The 26,547-nt window shown below is 40.3% G+C and overlaps 2 protein-coding genes across 2 annotated transcripts in view; one reads left to right on the top strand and one right to left on the bottom strand.

Annotated features, from left to right (window-relative positions):
- The first annotated feature begins 6,652 nt into the window (after positions 1–6,652).
- On the top strand, positions 6,653–8,827 carry ddx28 (DEAD (Asp-Glu-Ala-Asp) box polypeptide 28). Its single transcript, XM_017706140.2, has one exon. The coding sequence runs from the start codon at positions 6,874–6,876 to the stop codon at positions 8,578–8,580; it is 1,707 nt and encodes a 568-aa protein (XP_017561629.1). The 5' UTR covers positions 6,653–6,873; the 3' UTR covers positions 8,581–8,827.
- A 3,761-nt stretch (positions 8,828–12,588) lies between these two features.
- The window catches only part of galr1b (galanin receptor 1b), a 91,666-nt gene continuing 77,707 nt past the window's right edge, over positions 12,589–26,547 (bottom strand). Inside the window, exon 3 of the mRNA XM_017706177.2 lies at positions 12,589–13,819. Within this exon, the coding sequence (XP_017561666.1) occupies positions 13,502–13,819 (318 nt within the window). The 3' untranslated portion in view covers positions 12,589–13,501. The remainder of the gene's footprint in view (positions 13,820–26,547) is intronic.

Genomic DNA, 26,547 nt, shown 5'->3' with positions numbered 1-26,547 from the left:
TTTACCACGTCTTTCATCGCCTCTTCTTTTAACAACACTCTGTGAGCACTTGGCCACTGAGGAGACTGACTGCTGTAGTTTTTAAAGTGAAATGTTTTCCCATTTTTTACTTTTCACTGTAAATGTAAGCAGGCCAATTTAGCATCAGGGCTATTTCAGGTAAGGCAAGTGACACTTTTTTAATCCCACAAACAGGGAAATTTCACCTCCGCATTTAACCCATCCGTGAAGTGAAACACCACATACACACTAGTGAGCACTAGGGGGCAGTGAGCACACTTGCCAGAGCAGTAGGCAGCCCTATCCATGGCACCCAGGGATCAATTGGGGTTAGGTGTCTTGTTCAAGGACACCTCAGTCACAGACTATCAGCGCTGGGGATCGAACCAGCAACCTTCCAGTCACAGGGCCAGTTCCCTAACCTCCAGCCCATGATACATTAATACAGAGCAATGCTGAAAAAGGCATAATCTGAAGGGCAGCATATGTTGCTAAAACATGTACCTATCGTTCAGCATTAATGGCGCCTTTACAGATGTGTGATCTTTAGTCCAGAGGACAGTGTCTATGATTTCCATAAAGAATTTCAAATGCTGATTTGTTGGACCACAGGACACTTTTCCACTTCCCCTCAGTCCATTTTAAATGAGCTTAGGACCCAGAGAAAGGGGCAGCATTTCTGGATCCTGTTTATATATGCTTTTTTCTTCATGTTTTAGAATTTTTACCTGCATTTGTGGGTGCAGCGCCAAACTGTTTTCACAGACAGTGGTTTTCAGAGGGGTTCCCGAGACCATGCAGTGATTTCCACTGCAGAATCATATCAGTTTTTAATGCAGTGCCAAAGATCACAGCCAGCAAATACTGGTTTTCAGCCTTGTCCCTTGCATAAAGAGACTTCTCCAGATTCTTTGAATCTTTTAATGATATTATATACTGTAGATGATGAAAAGATCTTTGCTATTTTGTGTTGAGAAACTTTATACTTGAATTGTTGCACTATTTGCTCGTGCAGTCTCACAGAGTAGTAAACTCTTTCACATCCTTCCACGTGCTTTTTATTAAACAATACACATGTCCCCTTCCCAACGTATTTTGGAACATGTTCTTGCAATCAAATTTAAACGGGCAAACAGTTTTCAAAAAACACCAAAATTTCTCTGTTTCAAATTTGCTATACTTTTGCAGCTATAATAGCATCCACCCTTCCTGGCAGTTTTCTACAAGACTTTGGAATGTGTCTGTTGTAATCGTTGTCCATTCCAAGACCATTTGTGAGGTCAGACACTGAAGTTGGACGAGAGGGCCTGGCTCACAATCTCTGTTCTAGTTCATCCCAAATGTGTTCGATGGGGTTGAGGTCAGGGCTCTGTGTGGGCCAGTCAAGTTCTTCCACCCCAAACTCATCCAACCATGAATTTATGGGCCTTGCTTTGTGAACTAGGGCTCAGTCATGCTGGAACAGAAGAGGGCGTTCCCTAAACTCTTCCCACACACTTGGAAGCATATAACTACACCGCAGACCAGTGGCCCGGGGCTCTGCCCATGTTTGCCCCCACACCTGTCCCCCCAATTTTAACTACACCATAATATCACACACTACCCCACATTCATATACACCAACTCCTGCACTCAACACTTCACTGGGGGTGGAAGGGTGGGAAGGTCATCCCTCACCCGTTTCCTGCTCCCTGCCGGGGCGGAGGGTTGGACGCCAGTGCCGGTCGTGCAGCATTGTATGTTTGGGTGGGTGTGGGCGTCTGTGCGCCCGCGCGCATTCGTCCCTTGTGTGCATCCATATACAAGCCGGTCCTGGGTGGGCTTTCCATTCACCCCCACCTCAGAGGGTGTATGGATGTGGATGATTGTGCGTCTATGTCCTTATCTCTTTCTGTATGGGTGGGTGAACGTGTACATCTAGGGGGTGGGGGGGTGTATATATGGGTGTGTGTGTGTACATATTGGGGTGATATGTGTATGTATATATGTGTGTGTATATATGTATGTAGGAGTGTATATATGTGTGGGGGTATGTGTGCGTAGGTGTATATATAGGGGTGGATAAATATATGGGGGTGAAGGTATGTGGGTGTATATATGGGTTATATATATATATATGTATAACTTATCCACATTTTTTGGCTGGAAGACACTATACAGATACTCAAAGTTGTTTGTTGGAATTGTATTCATGCATTCGATTGTGGGTGTCTCTCTGAGGTCCTGTAGGGATTTTCGGAGAGACCTGCTTGTGTCTCTTCATCCTCCTGCTCTCCTTACGAGACGCTGATGGCCTTGGGACTATTAAAAACCACTTGAGTGAAATTCCTGGAAAGGCAGCAGGCCAGCTTTATTCCCTGATTAATAGAAGGCCTTGTGTGTGTATGAGAGGATGCCACTTCATCAGGAATAAAAGATTGAAGTGTTTGAAGATTGAACAGTGCTGTTTTTCCCTCTGGGCAAGCCCTCAGGTCACTCCCTGTCCTTGAACCCATTTGTAATCGGAACCATCACTGACACTTTCAGCCCAGCTTCTCTGCAGCATCCACGTATTTACAGTAGATTCAGCATAAAAAGCAGCTTAATGCTCATGCATTGACTTCATCTTAAAGGTTTAGTAAATATTTGTTTTATCTTTATATCATGAAGGTACAAATCTCTTGCAGGGATGACATTAGGGTGAGATATATATTTAATTGGTTGCATAATTTACAAGCTTAAACAGCTTCTTGTTTGACAGAAGAACACACACTTGCAAAACCAAATGGAAGTCTCTCCATGCTGCTCAGTGACCAGACCATTGCATGGCTTAGATTGGACATCTACTTTAACTTTTTCCAGCACTGTGTTTTAATTCTGGTCATTCCTCTTGACAAAACATCTTCAGTTTTATCACGGTCACTCTTGATGAACATACATATCGCTGTTGTCGGAAGAAAACCATCTCCATTTTTGTAGTTTTTCAGTTTTTGACATAATTCGAAAATACCTGTTGCTCGTTACATTGTGTGTAAATCTCATGATGACTGGACCAAAAGAAACAGCCCAAAATGACTTGTAAAAAATTCTGGCTCTATTGACTTAACTTTTTCAGCGATACAGAGATATACTTTCAAGAAGATTTAAGTCAGGAGCAGGACCATGCCAGAACCTTCACCTTTTTTAGAAACCAGGCTATGAAGTTATTTTGGGATCATTATCTTGTTGAAAAATCTATCTTTTCCCCTTTCCAAGACTAAATTTTAATGTAATATGTCTCAGTACATTGCTTCATTCATGTTTCCTTCATTGACATCTAATACCCCAGTAAGGGAAGCAACTCCATAACAAAGTGTGGACCCCAGACACGTATTTATATATATATAGGTTTGAGAACTGGCCCTGTGACCGGAAGGTTGCTGGTTCGATCCCCAGAGCCGACAGTCCATGACTGAGGTGTCCTTGAGCAAGACACTGAACCCCCAATTGTTCCCCGGGCGCCGTGGATAGAGCTGCCCACCACTCCGGTCAAGTGTGCTCACTGCCCCCTAGTGTGTGTATTCACTAGTATGTATGTGGTGTTTCACTTCATGGATTGGGTTAAATGCAGAGGTGGAATTTCTCCATTTGTGGGATGAAAAAAGTATCACTTAATCAAACTTAACAGATTAAATCAGACACTCCCAAAAGTCAGAAGGTAATTGGAGTTTTGAATTAACCTGCTCTGGGGTCACCAAATTTAACAACTCAAGCGTCAGGAATTTTTATTACTTTAAAGTAGATCAGAATTTTCTTTTAACGATATGGCTGCACCCAAAGGATGGAGTGGAAGTAATTATGACATTGTATGCCAGACATAGAGGACTTAATATGTAAATATGTATTGCTAAGTGTCTTATGCAAAGGGTACAGGCTGCACTTATCTAATAAGACATTTTTTTCTGGCCTTGATATCAAGCTAATTATCTTTCTAATTATGCGTTGGATGATAAAAAGGACACAAAAGTCTGACAAAACATTTATGTAAACACTTCCACTTTGCTCGAGGGTTTAATTGGACACTCCACTGAAAGAGGTTCAGTGTTGTCTGAACAAATTCAAAATGGGCATATCCTTTTGAAAAAAGAATAAAATGTCTCAGTTTCAACATGTGAAATTATGTCTTTGGTAGTATTTTACTTTAAAAATATGGTTTACATGATTTGTATATCATTGCATTCTGTTTTTATTTACATTCTGCACAGCGTCCCAGCTATTTTGTATTACTAATGCTGTGTGAGACCACTTTTTTCTGTACAAAAAATTGCATCGTGATGACGTAAGCTGATTGACCTAGAATTTTAAGTACTAAGCGAACGCAGTCCAGGGGAGTGGGAAGGAGGGACACTCATGCTCAGGCATGGGACAAGGCAACTGGGAATTGCATAATGTGAATGCACCCTTAGTTGCAAGACAAAACCGAGGGGCACAGTTTTCCATCCAGGGAGGCATCATCTCCTCACGGCCCCTATGGGGGCCCATTTAGAGTGCTAATATTTCTATTGCCCAGCTCAGATGAGGGCTAACACCCTGCTCAGACGAGTTCCAACCAAACCTAGCAAACCTGCCTTTAATGTATTGGCTGAATCAGGTCTGACAGACTAGGATATTACCTGTTAACCCTGTGAGGGGCCCTTCTATTTTTTTTTTTTTTTTTTTGTGGATGAACTGGTCTTTGCTGTCAATTCAATATGTCCACTTACACTGGAGTCTTGCCATTATCTTAAATGGACTTCTCTGGCTTTGACATTTAGAATGAATAATGCCTGAAAATTAAAGCACAACTCAATTGCTGTTCAAAGAAACCGAGGAACCGGTAGATCACCATAGTGTTGTTTCAAGCTGCTTTCAGAAATGCAAGCTATCTGCACAGAATGGCCCAATTTAAACAGTCATGTCCGAAGAATGGCACATCTTTAACTTTAACCAACGAACCTGTGTGACACAGTTTACTGAGGAGCACAGCTGAACACCAGCATTCAAGATCGTGTGAAAAACTCTGCTGTGCAATGTTTAGTTAGCCTGTCCTGTTGACACTAAATACAGCTGCATATTATACACTTATTACTATTCATTAAAACTTTGCATCAGAATAAATAAGCTAGTCTTTTAATGAGATCTAAAACAGAACTCATTTATTTTTTTGTGTGATGTTACACTGGAAAGGAATTATGTGCATAATGTAATGAGGATATTATAAACATGAACCCATTGTACCCTTGCTGTAAAAATGCACTCATGCCAACAGAAAAAGCATGACAACAGGTCAGATGAACTCCAAGCTAATGCTGCGTTCAGCTCATTATTACTCGCTCATGAGCCGCAGAGAAACAGTGGAGCCGTCAACAAGCTGGAGACTAAACAAAAAATAAAGGTTTCCAGCTAAGAAAACTGAGCCTGTGAAATGCATGTCCATATTGTATCCTCATCACAGCGAATTTTTGCCACACCTTTTTTTTTTTTACATCCCTGGATCTGGTCCCAGTTTAAACTGTGTTACTCTGATGGGAAGCATTCTTTCAGCAGGTCCGTCTACCCATCACGTCTACTTCTACTGTCTTTCTGAGAGTTCAATGCAAATTTATGTTTGTTTTTAAAACATGGAAAATCTACATGTCACAAGATACTCAGAGAAGTTCATTTTGCATTTTACCAGGCTAAACTGTGTTTTATATATATATATATATATATATATATATATATATATATATATATATATATATATCTCAGAATCAGAAGAAGAATCAGAAGAAGTTTCATTGCCATTGTCAATGAACAGGATTCACAGACTAGGAATTTGCTTCGGCATGAAGATGCAACATAATATATATATATATATATATATATATATATATATATATATACACACACACATGTTTACATGTTTTAAGTACTATTGCTATGCTGTGCTGTGCTGCTCTGCCATGTACCATAAAGATCTACCTATAATATGTATTGATTGTAATTCGCGAGCGTCTGTAAATAAATAAATACATACATACATACTTAAACATTACAGTTTGAAAAGTCAGAATTCGCAGCTATCACGAACGCGATATTGTGCATTGCAAGTCGCTATGCAAAAATAAATACATGAAAAAATTTAAATAATGAAAAAAATATAAATGAATGAAAAAGAGTTTAAAAGTTTAAAAGGTTCGCAGTTATCACGAACTTAACATTGTAAGTTGCTGAGTATTCAAACGTAACTAAATAAGTAAGTAAATACATGAAAACAGTTTAAAAGTCCGAGTTCAAAGTTATGATGAACACAGCACAGTAAATTGCCGAGTGTACAAAAATAAACGAAGAAATAAAATAAGTAAATAAAATGAAAATAAACAAATGAAAAATGGAAACACTTAAAAGTCTGAGTTCAGTTATCATCAACTTAACGTCAGCATTGTAAGTTGTGTCAATAAATAAATAGTTTACAAGTCCGTCAAATTGAGTAGTACTTAAAGTAGTTATCATGAACGTAGTATTAAAAATGTTTCATGAATAAATGAACACAATAAAAATAATTTAAAAAAAGTTAAAAAGTCCGAGATCACGCTGAACGCAGCAAAAGACACGTTTAGGACGGCTGGGTCTTTTATTATAGCGTTTGTCAGCACGTCCTGTTTTCTGTCATCATCAGACAGCGCCGGTGCGAAGCCGCAGCGCTACATGTGAGAGCGCACACAGCAGTCATGAACGGGTTTGAGGTTTTTAGTGATAAACAATGTGAGAAAATGTAGGTTTACGTTTTTTCGGACAGTTTACCTTAGTTTCGCTTTACAGCGCTGATCCGCCGCGTCTCGGTTTAGCGGTTAGCTGTCAGCCGTTAGCTGAGGTGAACTTCACTGAGCAGAAATGCATTCCGCCAAGACTTTCTGCCGTCGCCTGGTTTCCGAGCAGTTGATGCGGCAAAACTGCTACCCGTCGAGATGTTTAGGTCCTTTAGTTTGTGTTCAGACTCTGTTTTCCAGCGGCGGGGTTCGTCAGTCATCTACGGCAGCTTCCCAGCCTGCTGTGATCCGCATCCCGCGACACATGCAGGAGCGGATAGAGAACGTCGGACAGGTGAAAAACAAGAGCTTCGCCAGAGTGCCTACAGTGAGACCTGGCAGGCTGCTGATAAAGAGCAAGAACCCACAGCACAACCAGTCTCTTAGCTACACCCTGGGGAAGTTTGAAGCACCAGTTCTCGCCTCGAAAGGCTGGAAAAGCAGCAAGTCATTTGGGGACTATTTTGTCATAAACAGCACGCAGGACGCCCCGCCGTTTGTTTCAGACTGTGCGGAGGAGAGTAAGAAGGCTGGACGCGAGCGAGCTGCTCATAGAAGGACATTCAGCAGCCTTCACCTCTGCACTGAACTGGTAGAGACTCTGCAGAGCCTAAATATAACTCATCCCACAACTGTGCAGTTGCAGACGATTCCCAAACTGCTGCAGGGACATAATGTCCTGTGTGCTGCAGAGACAGGTAGTGGAAAAACGCTGGCTTACCTCCTCCCCGTTATCCAAAAGTTACATGAGACGCAACTAGAAGCAGTACACTCGGAGCAGAGGACACAGGCCGTAGTTCTTGTGCCTTCCCGAGAGCTGGCAGAGCAGGTCACGTCAGTCGCGAGGGCCATGGGTCAACCGTTTGGCTTGCAGGTGAAGGTAGTGGGAGGAGGGCATGGGATTGGGAATATCAAAGCTGCGTTCTCCCACGGTCAGCCACACGTTCTAGTAGCCACCCCTGGAGCCCTGCTGAAGGCGCTATGGCGGCGCCTGGTGGGTCTGAGTGAGCTCCGTTTCGTGGTAGTGGATGAAGCAGACACCATGTTTGACACCAGCTTTGTAAACATGCTGGAGAAAATCCTGTCCCAAACCCAGGTAGCTGCCAGCCTCGCTGAGATGGCTGGCCCGACCCCTAAAGCCCAGCTGGTGGTGGTGGGTGCTACCTTCCCTGGAGGAGTTGGAGAACTTCTCAGCAAAGTAACTGATCTGGGAAGCTTGGTGACGGTCAAGAGCCGGATGCTGCATTACCTGATGCCGCATGTCAAACAGACGTTTCTGAAAGTTAGGGGCTCTGAGAAGGTCCTGGAGCTTCACCAAGCCCTAAAGGAAGTGGAGCCTGAAAAGAGAGGTGTGTTAGTTTTCTGCAATACAGCAGCCACCGTCAACTGGCTAGGCTACACGCTGGAAGAGATGGGCGTCCGTCACATGCGGCTTCAGGGAGAAATGCCGGCAGCAATGAGAGAGGGAATCTTTCAGAAGTTCCAGAAAGGTCACGTTGATGTTCTGCTCTGCACTGACATCGCTTCCCGAGGACTTGACACACAAAGGGTGGGGTTGGTGGTCAACTATGACTTCCCTGAGTCTCATACGGACTACATCCACCGTGCAGGTCGTGTGGGCAGGGCAGGAGGCTCAGATGGAGGACACGTTCTCAGTTTTGTTACTCATCCATGGGACGTAGAGCTGGTACAGAGCATTGAGACTGCAGCCAGGAGAAGAATGTGTTTACCGGGAATGAACAAAGAGATTCATAAAACCAGCCCCAAAGCAGATTCACAGGAGACAAAGTGAACACACAAATGCACAGACCCCCTTTTTGAAATTCATGTATTTAAACGGCTTGTTTAGAACACCTAACATAGTAATAACTAGAGACTTCTGTTATGTGTCATAATAATTTAACCGAACAGTGAATTATTGGTTTTACTCTTAAAAGAAAGTTGAATAAAATTGGAATAATATGATGCAGATTGTTGATTTGAATGTAAATTGCTTTTAGGATTGATTGTACTTAAATGTTTTTCTGGTTAAAATGTTACCATTCATGTTTTGTTCCCGTCATTAACGCATTTAATTGTGCCTTTAATTTCACTTTTATACTGTCCAAACTCTGGTGTCCCAGGCTAGAGCGCTACTGGAGCTCCATCATTAAGAATAATGGTTCTTGGGTTGACTCTGGGAAATCTTTTAACTGATGGAGAACTTTTACAGTGTTAGCCAAGGCACAGCTTGTGGACTGGCATGAGTCCTCATTGCTTGTGTATGTTCTTGTTTAGGAATATTAGGATCGCCCTGAGTTTCATTGCTTATGAAGACAATTTTTATTGAGGTATTTATTCCACATTTAATAAATTTAATTTTTAATTTAATTTTAATTAATTTAATTTTTCCTGGGGGGTAAAGCTTACCCTCATTTTGGTTTCAGCATAACCTTATACATTCACAGTAGAACAGATAGAGAATGTGTTAAAATGTTAATCGTTCAGGTTTGGTTCCAGCAGTTAATGCCTTTAGTTTCACTTTTTCCTTTTCAAACTCTGGTGTCAGGCACGAATGCTATTAGTAGCATTAAGTTCCTAAATGGCTCGTCAGCCTGGTTGACGTTTCTAGGAGAAAGTTTTAGTTGATGTAGAACATTTACATGATGTGGAGGTTCTTTAAACTTTAAAACGATTCCTCACAGTCACACAGCTGTTTAACAGTAAATGCTTCTTTCTCTGAAAGTGTCTTTAAGGAACCAAAAAAGTTCTTCAGTGGTGTGAAAACGTCCTGGCTAAACTCAGGTCTCCCATATGGTAGACTTGTGAGTAGTGATTAATTGAAAAATCTAAATGCCAACATTTTTCGGTTAATCTTTGCTTCAATGGCAATCTTGAAAGTCTGAAATGAAGATGTAGAATAAATAGAAAACACAGGAGCAAAATAAATATTTAAAAATAGACCTAATCATTTAAATTGGCAACTACTCACTGGCAATTCATGGAGAATGTTAATTCAATTGTCTATTACAGGATTTGCAATTCCTGTTTTCAGTTCAGTTGTACTTTGCATGTGGATATATACATTAATGGTGGCCTAAGTGCTGTAGAAAAGGTGAGTATTCAACAGTGTTCAGGTGTTTTTCACACTTATTGTACATTTAAATAGTTTAAAACTAATGATTTTCACAATTTCATTCAGGACAGTCAAGTCTCACTAGATTTAAAAAGTAGTCTTAGGTGTTCTATGAAGCAAACAGGAGTTTCAGCTCACTCTTTTATGTGCACTCCCCAATGTTTTGACTTTGACTTTCATAGCCTGAGGTGTGGTCTTATTTGTGGAAATACCTTGGTTGGGGGGGTGTTAATGCAGGGAACTCACTGTGATGCTACACTATAAAACATCACTGCAGTGTAAATGATGTGTGTGTGTGTGTGTGTCAGCATGCATGCGCAAGAGACGGAGGAGCGAGGGCACGCTCTACCACCCTCTGTTTATCATAGCACAGGAGGGTTGCCATGAGTCTTGTATTTACCCTGCAAATGTGTGATGTCATCACCCAGAGGAGAGAACTTTTTGTAAACGTTGATTTGAAGCAGTATAAACAGTGGTGGCTTCAGAGTAGTGCTGACTAACTTCTTCATCCAGGAATAGCACCCAGCTTTAAACAGGCCTGTTGGTTTTTAACACATCCAGTACTGTGCAAGTCAGAGACCACCATTTATATAACGTCCAATCACAACAGCCTTTAAGTGTGTTCAGTAAGTTATTCATTTTTCAGCATCAGAATAAGCAGAAAGCATCACTGTCATGCGGATCCCCAGTTTTTTGTAGTTTTTAACTTTTTTGCATAATTTGACACCCCAGTTACCCTTTAAATTGTATTAAATGTTATGATGAATAGAAATAGTTCATAAATATTAAAAATCTTGTCAAACTTAACTTACATTCAAAGTTGCATTTATCTTCTGTTGTGAAGTTACAAGGTTTTGGTTCTGACAGCATCAAGATATTTAACAAAATTAAACAACTTAATTGAACTTCAAAATGATCAATGTTTAGTACATCTACCTTTTACTTTATTCACAGCTTCCATTTGCTTTTCTTGCTTTCAGTTTTCCAGAGTAATCTGCAGGGATATTTTTTCACACTTCCAAAATTCAGTCTTTGGTTGCATTTTCTGATTCCCATCAACCAAGGGATCGGCAATGTTGAGGCCTGGACTCTGGGTCGGTCAGTTCATTGTTCTGAAAACAGCAGCAGCTTGTTTGATTTTCAAATTTTCTTTGTTTTGTCCATTTCCTTTTCCCAGTAATAGCTTATTGACAGCTACACATTCGTACAGACCCATAGAGCCTGTTTACACCTTGCATTACTGTGTTTCATGTCTGCATCTGGATAAGTTTTGGGAGTGGACAGGCTCAGCTTGGATGCGATCACCAGCCTCGAGTGCATGGAAGCTCTTGATTTGGGGCTAACCTCAGCCTTGTGTGTCCTCCATCTTTAGTTTCTTGTTTAAAATCTTACCTGCTGGTCAGCTCAGTGGACACATTTCTGGGTAACGAAAACACATTCTGTGGTCAAGATCCATCTCTGACCACCTCAGAATATAATCAGAGTGATCTGATCATAACTCAAACACAATGCATCCAGGAGGTGTTTACACCTGGCTCTTCAGTGAATTCTGAAACTGATCCAGTCAGCAAAAACACAAGTTAATGCACAGACTCACAGTGTTGTCTTCTCAAGCATGGACAGAAATACCTGTGGACCTTGATTGAAAGCTTTAAGTACTGGTTAACTGATCATGACAGTCTTTGTGGTCTACTAGGCCGTGCCTGGTTGTTAGGAGGCCTGTTTTCTCTGCATCTTTTAATAACTTGTTTGAATTCAAGTTTGGAAAACTCCTGTTTTCCACTGACTTTCACTTTCTTTATGCAGGTGGATTATCTTATATCTCCTTAGAAAAATCTCTGAAAAATAAATAGTTCTTAAATTCTGTTTTGACTGGAAATTAGATGAATGAGGAGTGGCCTCACTTTTGCACAGTACATTGTGGGTCAGCTTTGTAGACTACATGGAGAAACTCCATTCAGAATGATGTGTAGTCTAGGCCTAGGTTTAATCTTTGTCTGGATAACCAGGCTCTAAAGTTCAGTGCCTCCCTGGGCAGTATTTCACAAGCAGGATTTCTCAGCAAGCCAGATAACCTGGGGTTAAGGTCAAGTTTGTCCAATAGACTTTGGTGACATTCCTTTCAATCACCTTTCATTCACGGTCAATTCAATCCAGTTTTGACTTTTTTTGTGAAATATCTCCTTGGATTCTGTTCAGAGGTGGAGCACTATCACAAAGAAGGAGCCGAGAACACAAAAGAAAGTCTGCTTCACGACTTTTTCACAGACAAATTTCATCATGTAAGACTTCTTTCTTTCATGAAGCATTAAGTTTTTCCTTTTTGTTTTTTTTTTTCAGCTGCAATTTATGGCTTTTCATGCTTTTAGAGACATTAAAAGTTGCCATGTCAGAGAGCATTTTGGAGAAAGACAGAAGGCCTCAGTGGGATTATCTTACACACTGCTTGCGATTCCTCATTTGAAAAGATTCCGCCAGGAAGAAAGTGACCTGCTTGTCTCTCTCCTGTCTCGCCTGCTTTGTGTCCTTTGCACATCAAAGGGAGAAATTACCGGGGCTGGGAGTGTTTTTGTGAAGGTACCTGCTTTGTATTAGCTCTGCAGTCTCATTGCAACATCTCCGAGCTGTTCCCTGACACCAGATGCTTGCTTAAATTTCAGCTGTGGGAATAACAGAACACTGGTGTGTTGGTGTTCCACAAACATTTATTTCAAGATAAGATACAGTGTAGCCATCAGTAAATATGCCTGGGTTTGTTCTGGTTGTATGAGTTCTAAATATATATATAAAGGGATCTGTGTCTGTGTCTGCTCTTTTATTGTGATAAAGGCTACGAAGGTATACAGGCTTTACATTAACACATATTTAACCATTTAAAACAAAACATCTGGCACATGAAACAACACAGACTAGTGTAGCACTGGTTAAATGAATTTGGACAGCCACTTGTGCTTACAGCTTAGTTTACAGCATCTTTATCCACAGAAATAGTTAGAAGCTTGATTAATTCATGTCTCTAAAATATTCACAAATTACAACACAATTACTGTAATATTTCAAGTTTTTTTTTTTCTAAATTGAGATAAAAAAAAACAAACAAAAAAACCCCAGTATGTCTGAAGTGAGGGTCTTCTTCAGTGCTGGCTCTTCTCTCTGCACGTCTCTCAAGTCTTATCTAATTTAAATCCACATCTCTTTACAAATTAGCCTTCTCTTCCCCAAAGGCCTTCTTAGCCACATCATTCCAGACGGCTTCAGCGTCACCTGGCCCCTCTTGGCCGGAGCATGTGCAAAATGAAAATGTGGCAATTTGAATCTTCTTGAGGACATAATTACTTTCGGTTCTCCAAGGCTCCAAGACTACCTGTGAATAGGTAGGAGCGTTAATAGGATAGTCATCCTTCTAATGCCAGCGGCACTGGAAGATTACGAGCATGCAGGCAGGTGTACAAGGCACGGCTGCTTTGTTGTACCTCTGATGTAAGTAATGACAAGCAATTTGGCTGTTTTGATTGGGCACAATTTTAAGGCTCTTCTCAAACTGTAAACAGTGGCTCATGTTCAGCTTTGGCGGAGCTTGCCATGCACAGGATTCTTCTCACACGTTGGTGGTGGAGTGCGTGGTAGAGAAGTTCTCCATCCTGATTCGTGCTATTTTTTTCACCGGTGGGGGAGGATAGAAGATGTGGCAGGTGAACACTTGCCGGCACGCCTTGCGGAAGTTCTCTGACAGGAAGGCGTAGAGGATGGGGTTGACACAAGAGTTGCTGTAGGCCAGACAATGCGATACGATGCGGAAGGCGAAGGAGGCGTCATTCAGCGGAAAGTCACCAAACTCCACCCACATGGCGATAATGTGGTGGGGCATCCAGCACAAGAGGAACGCTGCTACGACCAGTAGCACCGTCTGAGCTGTCTGTGTTTGAGAGAGAGAAAGAGCGAGAGAGCAGTAAATACACAGAAAGTGCACAGCTGCATCTTAATACAAGCTTGAATCATGAGTATGGAATGCTCTAGGAAAGCCTATAATATCAGCAGAGACAAAGAGCATCCAATCACAGCCAGAATAATAATTGAAAGAATTGTGTTGTGAGATGGGAAGTGACACAATGGGAAATGATTCAATGGAAGCTAGGCCTTGCACAAGTTTCATTACACAACAGAACAGCGGTGGAGATCAGAACCAGTTTGTTCTAGGCTGTTCTGTTCCCCTGTGCACTGAGTTAGACGGTATTCACTTCAGTGACTCCTCAGCTTTCTCGCTCAATTATTCACATGTAATGTGTAAGTTTATAGCCCAAAACTAAGCTGCAAAACCTGTTTTAAAATCTGTCTGTGATGTCATGAGAACCACTATATTCATGTACAGTATTGTGTAAATTATTTAATTTCCTGTCATAACAGCCATTAAGTTTAAGTGACCCTTATTAGTTCCACAAAATTTCACCTCCGCATTTAACCCATTCGTGAAGTGAAACACCACATACACTCTAGTGAGCAAACACACACTAGGGGGCAGTGAGCACACTTGCCAGGAGCGGTGGGCCGCCCCCAATCCGCAGGTGTCTTGCTCAAGGACACCTCAGTTATATGCCGTTGGCTCTGGGGATCGAACCGGCGACCTTCTGGTCACAAGGCTGGTTCCCTACCCTAACCTTCAGCCCATGACTGCCCAGTAGAAGTTACTAATTTTCCAGCCTCAGAGAAAAGGCAGAAAACATATTTAACAGAAAATTACATAGAGGCCTATTATAACTACAACCCCATTTCCGAAAACAGTTGGGACGCTGTACACAATGTAAATAAAAACACAATGCAATGATGTGCAAACCATTTAAACCCTACATTTCATTGAAAATAATTAAAAGACAACATATCAAATTTTGAAACTGAGAATGCTGCAATTTTGTTCATTGAAAAAAATTTGCCCATTTTAAGTTTGATGCCCATAACACATTCCAAAAAAGTTGGGACAAGTAGGGAAGGAAAACCACCATCTGTGAAAACAATTTGTCACTGCATCAACAAATGCAAGCTAAAATTCGAAAATGCAAATAAGAAAGCATGTATGAGCAGAATCCAGGAATGCTGTCATCTTCTCTGGACCCGAGCTCATTTAAAATGGACTGAGGGGAAGTGGAAAATTGTTCTTAAACACTGTGTCCTCTCATTCTCCACTCTATTAGACTCTCCTACCTTGTCAGTCCACCTTGAAGATGTAAAGTCAGAGACGACAGCTCATCTGCTGCTACACAGTTTGTGTTGGCCATCCTCTAGCCCTTCATCAGTGGTCACAGGACACTGCCCACAGGACGCTGCTGGCTGGATATTTTTGGTTGGTGGACTATTCTCAGTCCAGCAGGGGAAGTGTTAAAAAAATCCAAGAGCACTGCTCTCTGATCCACTCAGACCAGCGCAACACACACTGACACACCACCACATCACTGTTACTGCAGTGCTGAGAATGACCCACCACCCAAGTAGTACCTGCTCTGTGAGGGTCCATGGGGTCCTGACCACTGAAGAACAGGGTAAAAGGGGGCCAAGACAGTATGCAGAGAAACAGACGGACCACAGTCTGTAACTGCAGAACTACAAAGAAGGTCATGATGTTATGACTGATTGGTGTATAGTAATAATTACTAGAAAAACAGATAATTGACACATATATGGACATAAAAAATGCTGAGGTGGCTATCTAGTGGAGTAACTGAATGTGTTGTGTGTAATTTTGTGTTTGAATTGTTTAGAGTAATTATAAAGTTAAATTGAAGACAACTCACAGCATATAACTAGTTGCATGAAAGTTTCATCATGTAAAGCCAGCCTTAGTGTCTCTTTGTAGAGGAACATAAAGTCAGTGACTGCTTTGGGTGCTGCTTTTGTTTGGAGGACACGTCTGTAAGTGGCTGGTTTTAAGACTGGAAGGATGTAAGAGTCATAGTAGCAGTAGAGTGCATAAAAGGAAAGAGCAGACAGATTAAAAGCTGATAGATTTGATATTATACTTTGTGTTGATGGCTTTTGTTTAATTTTCTTTCAAATATATTGTAGCATGTTCAAGAAATGTTTTAGCATGTTTCTTTTATGTTATGTGTTCTCCAGCACTTATTGCACTTGGTTAATTTTGTCTTTGGACTTTTGACTGGAGGGGGGATGTATGTATGTATGTATGTATGGAGAGAGAAATGGAGATGTGAGCAGGGTAGAGAATTAGTTCTTAGAGAGAGAAAAGCTATGTTTATGTATCTCATGGCTGTTAGTGACAGCTACTGAAAATCACCATGACTTGTGTGAAAGCACAATCTTTTAAAGGGGACCTGTTATGCTTTTCCAGTTTTTCCCTTCCTTTAGTGTGATATATAGCTTTTTCTGCATGTAAGTGGTCTGAAAAGTTACAAAGGTCAAAGTTTTGACCCCAGAGGGAATAACTCTCTCCCATAACCACTTTTCTCAGCTGCCTGAAATGCCTTGCTTTTCCTTTGTCACATGATACAATCTCACAAACCTTATTGCCTGCCTACCAACTGGCTTGGCACACCCAAACACCATGCACAGCAACTACTGGATGCCAATAAGAGTTTGTTCAGTTTTGTAGCCAGGTTGAAAAGACGCTGACCTGACTTATAGGATCAGACTCTGGCTCAAACTGAATTGGCAGAATCAACGCCGTTGGAAAAATAGCCACACCAGTGTTTACAGCTGCTCAGGAGAGAAGGGTCTGACTGCAAGACAGGGGCAGAACATTTAGGGGCAGAACCGCTCTGGCAGTTGACCAATCAAAACAGAGTATGTGAGCTGACCAATCATAGTGCACTCGGGATAGGGTTAGGGCTTATAGACACCGGAGCTCTAAAAAAAGCATTTAGAACAGAGGGTGAATAGAGATGTGCAGCGCAAGAAAAGTTGTGTAAATCTATTCTAGAAGACCCAAGAACACTAAACATGAGCATAAGTCCCTTTTAACAGCAGTGAGCGCTACAATGTTTTCTGTTTTTTGTTGAACATTGAAAAATATCAATTTGTACTTAACTGCTTTTTTGACTGTCAGTTGAATAAACAAAAGGGTATTTTTTGCTGTCCATAAACCTATTCAACCTGTTGTACTCTGGACTATTCTAACGATGCACAATGCAGGGCACCCAATCAGAGAGAGTTCATTTACATACGTTAGGCTCAGCGGCAAAAACAACCTGCTCAATCTTTAGGGAAAAAGAGGGACATAATGTCATCTTTTTATCTAAATGCAGGTTAAAGCTTCATATACTCTGTGAATGCTGGCCTTCCAATGACAATCCTCAATCCAATATTAGCTTATTGAGTGAAGCTAAAGGATCAGAACTAGCTTTGACACAAAAAGGGAAAGCACTCACAAACCTGAGCAACTCGAGGGGACAAAGTTAAGCAATTAATTCTGTGGTTTACTAGCCACAGGGAGATTAAAGTCCACACATCTCTGAAGTTTCTGGAGGCAGCACTGGGTGCTGGATGTCAGGGCAGTTTCGCTGTACCACAGCAAAAGAAATAAAGCTTGCAAAGATGCAAGTACAGTATCTTAGACAGCTAGACAGAACTTTATTGATCCCAGAGGGAAATTGCAGAAAACGCTGTCGACAAGGATGGGGTCTTGATATTGATCTGAACATTTCTGTGTCAAGGCAGAAAGCGTGGCAAACAAGCCTGAAAAGGGATGATTGGGAAAGGAACAGGACCCCTGATTACTGCAGCTCCAGCTATAGAATGGTGAAGGCAATACAACTTGTCAAATGAGCTCAACCACTAATCCCACCCAGTCAATTTAAAACTACAGTTGAGAAGAAACCCACCAGAGAGTGTGATTGCAGTGAGGGAATACTGCTAGCAGCAAGATATAAAAGGCAATGCCTTCATGGCGAAGCATTCATCAGCCACACACTTTCCTTAGCTTACACTTAAACACTGTGCATCCAGAGCAGCTGTGAATGAAAATGAAGCAATTTGGGTCTTCCTGAAGACGAGGACGCTTTCAGTGCAATCTGTAATAGGTAACATTGCTAATGGAATATTCATCAGGCTCATTACAGTGGCACTGATGGAGCCTGCATGCATGTGTACATGGTATGCCTGCTTTCTTTTACCTTTTTTGCAATCTTTTTTTTTTTTATGTAAAAAAAAATCCCAATTCTTGAAAAGTTGGAACAGTATGTGAAATGCAAATAAGAACGGAAAGCAGTGATTATTAAAATCTGTTGGATGTATATTAAATTGACAACAGTGCAAAAACACAATGTTTCACATTTTATCATTTGAACATAACTGTTTTTTTGTGAACATATGCTTATTCCAAATTTGATGCCTGCAACATGTCCTAAAAAGCTGGAGCATGTTTACCACCAAGCCCTGAAAATCAACCCATGGCATCATCCCTCCTCCACCATATTTTACAGTTGGCAATCAGGCAGTCAACATTCTCCTGGTACTCGCCAAACCCAGACTCATCAATAAGATTGCTAGATAGAGAAGCATGATTCATCATTTCACAGAATGCGTTTCCACTGCTCCAGAGTCCAGCATCGGCCTGCTTTACAGCACTCCATCTGGCGCTTGACATTGTGCTTACATGCAGCTGCTCAGCCATGGAAACCCATGCCATGAAGCTCCTGGCACACAGTTTCTGTGCTGATTTTAATGCCAGAGGATATTTGGAACTCTGCAGTTATTGAGTCAGCAGAGTGTTGGCAACTTTTATACCACCCCACTCTGTATCTTTACCCGGTCTCAGTTGATGTGGCTCCTAAATGCATCAAGTTTTCAGTAATACTACTAACAGCTGATAGTGGAATATCTAGGAGGGAAGTTTCACAAACTGGCTTGTTGCAACAGTAGCAACATATTATAGTACCATGCACTTTATTCAGTGAGCTCTTTATAACGACCCATTCTTTCACAAATGTCTGTGAAGGCAGACTGCTTGACTAGGTGCTTGATTTTATACATCTGTGGCAATGAAACACTTGAATTTAATGATTAAGAGCGGTGTCCCAGTACTTTTGTCTATATGGAGTATATGACTAAGCGTAGTACAACATTGCAGTTCTTGCATTTGTGGATACAGTCATGAACAGTGTTGAACAGTGTATTATTTAGCCTAGGCGATGATTTCCATCACAGAAGCGTGCCAGTTTTTAATGCAGTGCTGTCTTAGGGATTGAATGTCAAAGGCATTCAGCTGTGGTTTCTGGCCTTGGCTTTTTACTGGTGGAGATGATCTGGATTCCTTGCATCTTTTGATAATATTCACTGTAGAGAGTGAAATCCTTGCATGCGTTCACAAGGGAAAGTTGTTTGCAGTTGGACTATTTGCTCATGCATTTTTATAGCAAAGTACTGAGTCTCGACCCATTATGCTCATTAAGGACTACTTCCTTTCTCGATGCCCCTTTTATACACGTGCATGATTCCATCACCTCTTTTAAAATGTTTTTAAAAGCTTTGAACATTTCACAACCTTCCTACTCTTAAACTGCTCATTGAAGTTGACAAAACGTTAAATATCTTGTCTTTGTACTAATTTCATTTTAAGTGGATTTATTTTCTGTTTCTCTGCATTTCGCATATTATCCCAACTTGTCTGGAATTGAGTTTGTAGTAGGGCTGGTCTGAACAGAGTCTACAGGTTTTGAAATCTCTGAGCTCCCTCTAAGCTCACCAGAAAGTTGGGACAGGGGTTTGTTTATCACTGTGTTTAATCACCTCATCTTTTTACAACATTTTGTAAGCGTTTGGGAACTGAGATGACCAATTGATGTAGTTTTGATTGTAGTGAAATGTTTTCCTTTTCTTGTTTGACATAAGATTTTAGCTGCTCAACAGTTCGGGGGCTCATTTGCTGTATTTTTCATTTCATAATGCACCGAATGTTTCAGTGGTGACAGGTCTGGACTGCAGGCAGGCCAGACTCTATGAATACAGAGTACAGCTGCTGTAATACATGCAGAATGTGGTTTGGCTTTGTCTTGCTGAAATAAGCAAGGCCTTCCCTGAAAAAGACGCAGTCTGGATGGCAGCATATGTTGCCAAAACATGTATCTATCATTCAGCATTAATGGTAAATTCACAGATGTGCACATCACCCATGTCATATGCCCTAATGCACTCCTATACAATTTATATATGGTTTCTTCTTCGCGTTTTTGAGTTTTAATTTACATTTGTGGATGCAAAGACAAACTGTGTTCACAGACCGTTGTTGTCAAAAGGCTTCCTGAGCCCACGCAGTGATTTCCACTACAGAATTGTGTCTGTTTTTAATGCAGTGCTGTCTGAGGGCCAGCCAATACTGGTTTTTGGCCTTGACCCTTACATACAGAGATTTCTCTGCATCAAATTCAAAATGGGCATATATTTAAAAACAAAACAAAAAACAAACAAAAAAAACATTTCTCAGTTTCAACATTTGATACGTTGTCTTTGTACTATTTTCAATTAAATATAGGGTTTAAACGATTTGCACATCATTGCATTTTGTTTTTATTTACTTTTACTTTTTTATTTTTATTTATTGCAAATGTCCAAACTGTTTTTGGAAATGGGCTGTATTTTAGATATATTACAGACCAATCATTTATTTAAAGGCCTTTACTGATGAAACATGTTGTAATGAGATTTAAAGCGAAAAAGATTTTTGTGAGTTGTCATAAGCATCATAATGTATGTGTGTTAAAACACTAACAACAAAACAAAAAGAAAAACAACAAAAAGGAAACCAGTGCCATATCTACCACACAAAACCCTGAAATATGTCATATTTTGTCTTCATGTCATGTCTTTTTTGAATAGTTTGGTTGCAAATCAAAGATTGAGATTTTTCCATCTAGCTCAACTAGCTTGTCTCTTTACTTCTTGTCTTTTTAGCTTATTTTACTTTTTATCAGTTCTGCTGGCCTCTAGCCTTCATCAGTGGTCAGTTTCTGTAAATAGGACCACATTTGGCTAGATACCTTTGCTTGTGCTGTAGTTTCACATACATGAAACTCTTTTCAGTCTGGTCTTTACGCATCATCTTAGAACTAAATACCTCTAATGAAAAAAGCAAGCCATTTTTAGCCATTTCATCACACTACATCTGTTAAAAAATAAAAATGTGGCTTTAAATGTCTTTATAGGGGTCTGCAGGAACTCTCTTTAAGCATATAGGATACTTATTAATAAGTATAAATAATATACTTTTTTAAGTCACATTTGACTAAATCAATAATGAACTGAATAAACAAAACAGGCTTATTGTTTGATCTTTTTCATATAGGCATCCATGGTAAACTCAGGACAGGAACCAAATCTGAGGCTTCTTTCCTGTCTCAATCTGCTCTTTGTATTCTTCCACATTCATTTCATTCTGTAGTCCTCCCTCTGTCCTTGCCTGTTTTCCTGACTGTTGTGATTTTGCTGGACGTAATAACACGTCTATCTGCAACATGATTTCACACAAGTATGAAACTGTTCATCAGCAGGTGAATGTGAAGCCTTTCAATCTAAAAAAAATTATCTACAGTTGTGTTTCAGTGTCTGTAGGCTTCTCTACACCACACTACACCGAGGCACCAGTAAAGCAGGCCATTGGTGGGCCTAGTGTTGATACCTATATACATATATATTTAGGCCTGTTATGAAAAATCCATTAATAAGTATTGTATGCTACTGTGGTCATGACATGTTTGCTCTTAAAAGTGTGATACTAATGGATCATAAAAAAGGTGTCCTATTTGACCTGAATACTGTGTTCCACTTTCTGTTGCAATTTCAGCATAAGTGGGGCATTTCTTTCTGTTTTCTTTCTTTGTGAGACTCTTCATTCATTCAAGTTCCAGTTAAAATATTCATTAAGTACAGAGAAAAACATCAGAAAACATATCTAACCAAAAATTACACAGAAGCCTCAAAAACTAAATATAATATCACTTTATTGCAGTATTTAGTCTGTCCAGTCTTTGCCTTCATTATGGACTACATCCTTTAAGGACACTTGCTTTCTGAAGGGATATTTTTCCACATTTCCAAAGTTCAGTCTTATAAGTTGGTGGAAACACATTCAGTGATGTCAACATCTAGGCTCTTCAACGTATTGCTCTGAAAACACCAGCAGCTTCTTTGTTTGAATGGCAGATTTTCTTTTTTGTCTGTTTCTAAGGGCTTCTTGACAGCTACACATCCTTTCAGGCTCATAGTGTTGAGTTGTCTTCTCACAGTGGAAAGATGGACAGAAATGCCTGTGGATTTTTCCCAGATCTGAAGCAAGAGTGGAGCTTGATTTTCTCCTCTCTCAAAAATGAAGCCTTTAAATAAAAGATGGAGACAGTCTTGGTGGTCTACCTGGTCTTGCATGGTTGACAGGAGTCCCATTTTCTCTGTATCTTTTAATTATCTTTTGAATTCCAGTTTTGGAAACTTTTTTCCCCACCCCTCCGAAATATCTTTCATGGTAAATTAATCACTTGTACGTAACTGTGCTCAAATGCGCTTGACTGTAAATTAAATAAATTAAGGGAGGTCTCTGACTTTTCCACAGCACTTCATATTCTTATATTTTAGGGAAATATTCTGATATGTTGCTCCATTATCCATGTGCTTGACCTATTTCAATTTATGACCGCACAAAAAAATTAGGTCAGGCCACTAAGAATAACTGCTGAATGAGCAGCACCCTTGTGGTAACCATTCATGGTGGTTACATCTGACTGGCACCATTTGGCATATTCATCCCTCTTTACGTGATGCTCCACCCTAGTTGTCACCCTAGTTGTCTTGGGAGGAGATGAGATGACTTCAAGGCAGTCTGCAAGAATTTCATGATGCTCTTTTGTTCTGATAAAACGGAATATCAAATTGCTCCCAAATGGATGGATTTCTCTGAAGCTGTTAAATATGACTGTCAGAACAAGCAGGACATCACCCATAAACGAGGGCTGTAACTTTTGGCTCAAAGTTGCAGATATTTGAAACGATAAGTACAAAAACCCAATGAAAATGTCAAGTTTGTTCTGAGGGAGGAGGATCAACAGCTCTGAGACACATGTTGGCTTATGTAACAGACAGAGAGTTCATTACTTTGTGGAGTCTCTCACATTCTTGGAAGAACTGTTCACTAATTTAATAACATCAATAACACAAGTACAATAACACAAGTTAACAATGTCCTACTATAAACACTTCCTGAAACATCAATACTAACTGCTAAAGTATTTGTCTTTGTGCAATAACAGCAATAAATACAAGACACTATATCACCTTGCCACTGTATCAACACCCCTGAATGTTTAAAATCTGAAAGTATGAATGGGTTGTGAAGAAAAAAAAAAGAGCGAGCGAGCGAGAGAGAGAGAGCGAGAGAGAGAGCGAGAGAGCGAGCGAGCGAGAGAGAGAGAGAGAGAGAGAGAGAGAGCGAGAGGCTAATTACAGCCTTGCCTGATTCATCTGTAATTACCGTTATTTCCACCAGCCTCCAAAGTGGCAAGCAGCCCTGCTCTGGGCTGCACTGAACAAAAGTGTACATATAAGCATCTGCAACCTGCACGGGGAGAAGACAGCTGCACTACTGGAGAAGGAGTGTTGAACACATCGAACACATTAAATAATACATAGAAGTATAAATGTAGCAGGTCTCAAGTATTAAACTTACTTAGGTTCTAAGTAACTTGTAGAACTGCAGTGGAACTTCTTATTAAATCCAGCATTTATCAGCATAGAAGCTGAAGATTGTTAGACTCTACTTTTGGAATATGTGGCATCCAAAACACGACACATCCTGATTTTGCTGGTGACCAGTCCTGCTGGTCTGTGCTGTTTTTTCTAGCAGGGTCCCCGGAATGATGTGAAAGGCTTTAGCATTCAGATGTATTAATCACAGGCTGGATACTGAAAGAACTCATTCATTTCACTGCTAAGATAAGCAATATTAAGACAGATCAATTACAGAGGGAGAGAGATATATATCAGGTAGAATGAAAAACTGTTACACATTTTTAAGTTTATCCATCATCATAAATCAAATCAGCTCTATTTAAAGGCAAATCAGTGACATGAGCTGACAGAGATCCATATCCATGCATCTCCTGATGTAAATGAAAGGCACCCAATTCCTGTCTAGGCAGCATATGTAATACTAATCAATCTGGAAATGCTGAAACTGTAGTAGTTGACTAATAGAGAGAATGGTAAATTAAGAAATAGTCAGTGTCCAAAGTTTGGGATCACAACTCCAACAAAAATCAATGCCTTAAACAAAGTAAAAAAAAAATGCTTGAGTGTCTGTTTTGGGAGAGTGGATGTTAAGCCTAACTGGGTCACAGTGTGGAAGAACTGCTTCATTACTTCAAAAAACCCAGCACACTAAATTTACTGTATTCATTTAAAACTAGACAAGATCCTTATTGTGATTTAGGTAACACAACAGTAGCTGTCTCTATATGCATTTGTTTTGGACATGTTCTATCATGGATGTTTTTTGACCCTATCTTCAACACATTCTCTCTTTGGGACAATCTAAACAAAAAGATCCCTGGACTTTCCTTGTGCTTGATGACTCTGCAGAATCGCTTCCTACTCATCAAAAAGGCCTCAAAAAGACAATATTGAAAATACAGTTTGAACATATTTTCAAACCATATGAAAACATGTGTTCCTGCACATCTTGTTTGGCTTACTTAATTTTGGGACGGTACTCTTCTGGAATGTACTGTGGCCAGGATAAATAAGGCCAGAATAGAAAAAATGTGTGTACTGGTCAAATACTGAGAAAGAATTGTTAAAAATAAAGAAAGCTTAGACTTTTGTTCACTGATTTGAGTGTGGAAACTCTTTCATACCACATCCCTTTATTTATTTACTTTTGCTTGTTTTAATGTGTATGTCTTCTCTTCTTATGAGAGTGTACCACTGACCATCACTACTATCATCATTAATCTTACTATTACTGGTATGCAATACTAACTTATTAACTCTGTACTATATCCGTTGTGAAGAACTCTTGGGCTTTGTGAACATAGTTCTTGTCATATATATGTTTACTATTTAATATAATACTGATCATAAAGAAACGCTGTAAAGAACAATAGGTGTATGAAATAATTCTATTATGATGCTACTGCTCGGCAGCTTGACTTGTTTCAACTAATTTGAATGAAGACAAACAATGAAGAAATGTTCATCCAGAATGATGACCAGAGCTACAGATGATTCTGAAATGACTGGAAAGACTGTAAAATAGACTGTAACATCCAGACTGTCTCATTTGAAACATGGTGATCAAATCTCAGGCAGGCAATGTATAAAGGAATTACTGTAAACAAATAATTACAGAGTATTTTGTTCATCATTTAATAACTTACTAGCATTAAAACTTGAATATTAGTGGTGCAACCATCTAAGCATTGGCCCGATCATCAGGAGATCATGAGGTGGATCACTGGTGATGCTACAGGTGTCCGTAGCCGGGAGTCCAAGAGAGCACAATTGGCCTCGCTCTCTCTGGGTGGGTAGGATGGCCCCCTTCTCCCTCCATCACATAACATGTTTTGGGGCTGTCGCTGGGCAACACGGACTTCCAACTCCCTCCATAAATTTTCTATGGTTGAGGTCTGGAGACTGGCTAGGCCACTCCAGGACCTTGAAATGCTTTTACGGAGCCACATTGGGATCATTTTCATGCTGTAAGACCCAGCCATGTTCCATCTTCAATTCTCTCACTGACGGAAGGAGGTTTTGGCCTAAAATCTCACGATACATGGCCCTGTTCATTCTTCCCTTAACATGGATCAGTCGTCCTGTCCCCTTTGCAGAAAAACAGCCCCAAAGCCTGATGTTTCCACCCCCATGCTTCACAGTAGGTATGGTGTTCTTGGGATGCAACTCAGAATTCTTCTTCCTCCAAACACAACGAGCTGAGATCTTGTGTGGGGCCCCAGATCGAGGGAGATTATCAGTGGTCTTGTAGGTCTTCCATTTTCTTACAATTGCTCCCACAGTTGATTTATTCACACCAACCTGCTTGCCTATTGTAGATTGACTCTTCCCAGCCTGGTGCAGGTCTACAATTTTCTTCCTGGTGTCCTTTGACAGCTCTTTGGTCTTGGCCATGGTTGAGTTTGGAGTCTGACTGTTTGAGGCTGTGGACAGGTGTCTTTTATACAGATAACAAGGTCAAACAGGTGCCATTAATACAGATAACGAGTGGAGGACAGAAGAGCTTCTTAAAGAAGTTACAGGACTGTGAGAGCCAGAAATCTTACTTGTTTGTGGGTGACCAAATAATTATTTTCCACCATAATTTACAAATAAATTCTTTAAAAAAAATTAAAAAAAAAAAAAAAAATTTGTGTACCTATGATGAAAATTACAGACCTCTCTCATCTTTCTAAGTAAGAGAACTTGTATGTGTATATATATATATATATATATATATACATATATATAATATATATATTTTTAAAATCCACTTATAACATTTGTGTAGCCTCTGTTCTGATTGCCTGCTTTGAACTGTGCCTCAATCCCGGCTCAATCACTTCTCACGAAATCAATAAAAATGGGCAGGCCTAAATTGCTGCGGGCTGAATAGATGGATGCATATGAATGACTTGGCTTTTATGACATCACAGAAACACTGAATTC

The sequence above is a fragment of the Pygocentrus nattereri genome, chromosome 25 (assembly GCF_015220715.1).
Source record: "Pygocentrus nattereri isolate fPygNat1 chromosome 25, fPygNat1.pri, whole genome shotgun sequence".
NCBI classification, from domain to species: Eukaryota; Metazoa; Chordata; class Actinopteri; order Characiformes; family Serrasalmidae; genus Pygocentrus; species Pygocentrus nattereri.
The sequence above is the reverse complement of the archived record's forward strand: the minus strand, read 5'-3'. Positions and strand labels throughout refer to the sequence as shown.

Bases quoted from the DNA above. Each gene is read 5' to 3' on its own strand.
- ddx28 (XM_017706140.2), top strand. From the start codon at position 6,874: ATGCATTCCGCCAAGACTTTCTGCCGTCGCCTGGTTTCCGAGCAGTTG.